At 36.9% G+C, this 5,000-nt stretch overlaps 1 protein-coding gene across 1 annotated transcript in view; it reads right to left on the bottom strand.

Annotated features, from left to right (window-relative positions):
* Positions 1-5,000, bottom strand: part of LOC135223138 (uncharacterized) — a 136,154-nt gene that overhangs the window by 7,888 nt on the left and 123,266 nt on the right. The window contains exons 13-15 of the mRNA XM_064261643.1: positions 4,097-4,259; positions 3,089-3,235; positions 871-1,134 (exon numbers count right to left, since the gene is read on the bottom strand). Of these exons, the coding sequence (XP_064117713.1) occupies positions 871-1,134; positions 3,089-3,235; positions 4,097-4,259 (574 nt within the window). The remainder of the gene's footprint in view (positions 1-870; positions 1,135-3,088; positions 3,236-4,096; positions 4,260-5,000) is intronic.

The following is a 5,000-nucleotide window of genomic DNA, read 5'->3' as shown; positions in this document are numbered from 1 at the left end:
GAAACTTCTAAAAATGTTTGCAAAAGAAAGCCGAAAGTGAGATCAAAGAAAGTGAGATCAAAAGGGAGGGATGAAAGAAGTGTGGGATTGGTGGAAGAATGGAACCAGTGTAGGGGATACTATTGGATATAAGTGATTAGAAAAAAGATGAGTCCTAGAATAGGTAAAGGAAAGAAGGCAGCGTGGTCTGTGCAAAATATCTGGAAGTATCTATGGAAACTAAAGTTGAAATGCATGAAGCATTAGCTGAGCTAGTTCTCCCTCATGGAATTGAGACATGCTCGCCGCACAGAAATGAAAGAAAATGTCGAAGCTAACGAAATATTTTGGTTGATTAGTCTCTTCGGAGTATGAAGAATTGAAAGGGTCAGAAAAGTAGAAATATTGACAAATTATGTTAGCATAGGGAAAAGGATAGATGAGTGTTGGAGGTGGTTTGGTCATGTGGGGTGAATAGATGGTGAAAATGGTGTATACTTTGAAAGTGCTTATGGGCAAGGGAAGTGGAAGACGTTAAAAATGGCGAATAGATTGAATGGGAAAGGTGGAAAGGAAAGGCCTGATTATCTTCGAGGTAGGAAAGTGTGCGCTAGTTGGCGTTAAATGGCGCCGTGTGTGTGTGTGTGTGTGTGTGTGTGTGTGTAGCTGGAGGATTGTTGTGCTGGTGATGAGTCATCTACGTTTGTATATGAGTCGGCAGTGTAATCCTGAAAGCAACTGTACACACACACACACACACACACACACACCACACACACACATATATATATTGATATCTATATCTTATATATAATATTATTTATATATAAATAATATATATTAAAAAGACCACTCTCGACGAAAGCTATTCATAAAAGATTATATACTCACTATGTTGACCATTGTTATCACCGCATATTGCAGGCGGAGCGGTATTGACATGAGTTACGGTGAAGGAATCGTCAGCACAAGTGCCGTCTTCATTTGGCTGTGAGAGCGAGAACGACTTGAAGTCTAGCCGAATCTGGCAGATGGAGGAGGATATACGGTTGACTGTGAGGCTGCATTTGCCCAGTTCGTCGGAAGTGGTGCCGGAGGCTGGGTTGACGAAGTACGTGTTGTTCAAGGTCGTTTCGCTGCCACATGCTCTCTCAACTGTGTGGGAGATAATAATAATAATAATAATAATAATAATAATAATAATAATAATAATAATGATGATAATAATAATAATAATAATAATAATAATAATAATAATAATAATCATAATAATAATAATAATAATAATAATAATATCTCGGAAGAAGACCCATATTCAAACAAACTGTATTAAACAGAAGGGCCGTCTGGATAACGTTGGGTTTAATTGCAACTTCACAATCTCTAGAATGAGTTTCTTTGTAGCAGGTAAATAATATAACAGCTGTCCAAAATGGATTTATTCCTAGGCGTGTCGGTAGCACTCTGCCATTTACTAAAAGACATACGAAACCAGGGGCACAACTGGTTCTGACAGCCAATCAATACTCGCCTAAAATTTCTGTAAGCCAACGGGCGGGTGTAAATATGGAATAATTATACCCTTGGCTTCATTCTCCTTTTAGTAAATGGCAAGAAAGTCTTACCGAAACGTCAACAAATATATTTACTTTAGACAGCTGTTATATAATTTACCTGCTGCTACAAAGAAACTCATTCGAGGTATTGGGGGAAATGCAATATAAATTCAATTCAAGCTGGTATGGTCGCTAGTGTCGTGACATGCTGCTCAGATGTCGCGAGTTCGCTCCTCCCGCAAGGCTATGAAAAAATCACTGGCTCTGTATAATGAATGATCAGTTACTACCGCAGTGACACCGGTCTGCGTTGGCAAGCTTGAATTTCCAGTCAATGTCCCCTGTGTACTTGTTCCATGTGAATAGATTTCATCTACCGAAATCATATATGAATAATAATAAATATCGGCATCCAGACGTCCATTGTTTAATACAATAATAAGAATAATAATAATAGATGTCTTATTACCCCTGACAACATTTTGGAATCTGGAATGAAAATTCTGTAGACTATTGGCATTAGGCATCTGAGGCACCTGTCACTTTTCTTTTACAAATTCTCGATATGTAAGGAATCATAATTTAGATTCAGTCTCGGATATTCCCTTCAGCTCCGCACAAAGGCGAACAACGTTGCGAAATCGGAATTTATATAATGTTTAACTAACCATTCTGGAGACAAGTCACAAGACCTTGAGGAGGCTTGTGATTGTATATTTACTGGCAAGTGAAATAATTTTTATGGCCATTGACCTTGAATGGAGTTAAAAGTGGACTAATAATCAGTGAATAATAATAATGATACCAGTAACGAATGATAACAATACTAAAATATGAATACAAACACTAATGACAATAGGTACGTAATACTCTAGGATATTTTATTTATAGGGAAATCGACCAAGCTCGTAAAGAAGTGTAATTTATTATGTTTTAAAACATAATTATCAAAACGTTCTGATAAAAATCGTCCGACCCAGAAGGACTGGAACTTAACTGGAGGTTTATTAGCAAAAACTTTAAAGGAACCCATTGAGTGGCTCAGCAGGGAAGAAACGCTACTTATTTCAATTTTACTCTTTTACAAACAAAAGCGGCGCTTTCAATCTTCACGTTTGTCCCTCGTAGTTCTATAGGGTTCCCAATTTCGCAGATTTATCTTCGACGTTTTTACTGAAAGCCTGTGTTGACTGATGTTTACGATAATCAATGTATCATTGAGAGCCTTTTGGTGAACAACTGGGGTTGACTTTGGGAGACTGAGTCAACTGCAGTTTTGCTAGACAGTCTTGGTCAACTGAAGTTTACTAAACAGTAAGAATCCTCTGAAATTGATTTACCCACAATATGGATTGACTTCAGTTTTACTTTCAAGTCAATTGCAGTTTACCTGAGTGTCCTGGTTAGTTTCAATTTATTAGAATGCCTGAGTCACTTAGAGTTTATGTGAAAGTCTGAGCCCTTTTGCAGTTTGCTTTCAAGTTGAATCAAATACAGTTTGCTGGTAAATCTTGGCTAACTCTATTTTACTTTATAATTCTGAGTCAATTTACTTAAACAACAAGTGCCGAAGTTCTTGGCGCAGCTGCCCGCTGCAACGCCTCCGCGCTTCGTACACTCGTAGGAGGGCATGCAAGTGCCCGCTTCACTGTCGTCAGTTACGCATTCGTCTTGGGGCACTTGGATGAGGGCGATGAAGACTGGAAAAAGAGGGAGAGGGAAACATGAATATGTTGTATAAAAACTGTTAAGAAAGGAAAGAACTGAGATTGGTTCAGATTACTACTGGAGATTTGGTAAATAGAACAAAGCGGATTTTTCTCATGAGAGATCAGTACTGAAGGTTTTTGACCCCGAACTAAAATGAACTCCTTTAGTGTAGTAGAGGAAACCTGACTGAATTTTGTTCCATGGTTTGTCTCATGTTTGTTTCTTGCTAGCAACCTCATCCATAAAGACTTACATATAACCCAAAAGTAAACAGCACTGAAATCACCTCTTTTAAGTAAACTAGAGTATATTTAAAACTCTTATCCACACACACAATTTATATATATGTATATATATATATATATATATATATAATATACATATATATATATATATATATATATATATATATATGTGTGTGTGTGTGTGTGTGTGTGTGTGTGTGTGTGTGTGTGTGTGTATAAACATATTTATACAGACGTTTATACCTGAATGACAGGGTCCGGGTGTTCGATTCCCCGCTCTGTCAACGCGAAATCAGAGGAATATATTTCTGGTGATAGAAATTAATTTTTAGATGTGGTTCGGATCCTTCATTAAGCTGTAGGTCCCATTGGTAAGAAACCAATTGGTTCCTAGCCACGTAAATAAAAAATCTATTCCTTCTGGCCAGCAATAGGTGGTCTGGTAAAACTAAGATATAGTTAACTTATACATGAATGCGCGGAAACTGTAGAAAATGTTCAAATGAAATCTTTGCATGGTAAACAATGTAATAAGAAGAAAAGTAGATATGGTAAAAATGAAAATAAATGTGATCAAGGGCCAAGAAAAATTGTAGCCTCCACTACCTTTGTCATCCCTCTCGGCCGCTTCGCCGTTCTCTGTTTCTTGTTCTTTCTGTTCCTCTTTCTGCTCTTCTTTCCGTTCAAGAATTTGTTCATCTTCCGGCTGTGGGGCTGCTGACACCAGGACGACGAACAGCAAGGCAATTACCCCCAAGGATATATATTTCTGTGCGAAAATGAAAAGAGAATGCGCATGAATTTACAAGGCTCTGGGGGAAAAGATAACGTCACTCTGCTACTCCCTCTGCTGTTTCCAAATGGATTTATCAAAATAATATTTGAAAAGAGAAATTTCACGTAACATCGTGCCTAATGGAAGAAGTCACACTTTCTTTTCAAATAGCTGGATATATAGAAAAGTGCTGTGACACTGAGGTATAATATTTTTTTAGAACTTTCGGTAGTGAAAGCACGTTAATTTGGAAATGTATACAAAAGTGGCAAGCTAATCAAGAATTTTTGACGTCAGAGCCTCAGCAAACCAGAACAGTCCAGTGGTTAGGGGACCAGAAGCAATCTGATTTAAAGCATTTGTCTCTATAAAAAGCCTTGTTCAGTCTCAATCCTTTGACAACGAAGACAGTAGTCCTCGTAAATTTTCAGGAGTATAAATGTATTACTAACAGCATATTGTCAAAATAAAATACTTAAAACATGACCTTATTTATCTTCATCTTTGAAGAAGGTGGTGGTTTATCATAGTCTATATCATAATTATTATTATTGTATTATTACTATTATTATTATAATTATTATTACTATTTCCAGTTGAAATACACAGATCAGAATATCCACTATTCTGTTTAACAAGCTTCTGAAAAGACAACGCAACTGATAATTTGGGTATTAATATGGTGACGAATATGTAAATGAAGATAAACCAAATGGAATATATTTATTTACGGAT

This window comes from Macrobrachium nipponense, chromosome 8 (genome assembly GCF_015104395.2).
Source record: "Macrobrachium nipponense isolate FS-2020 chromosome 8, ASM1510439v2, whole genome shotgun sequence".
Classification (NCBI taxonomy): Eukaryota; Metazoa; Arthropoda; class Malacostraca; order Decapoda; family Palaemonidae; genus Macrobrachium; species Macrobrachium nipponense.
This window is presented reverse-complemented; position numbering and strand designations above follow the sequence as displayed.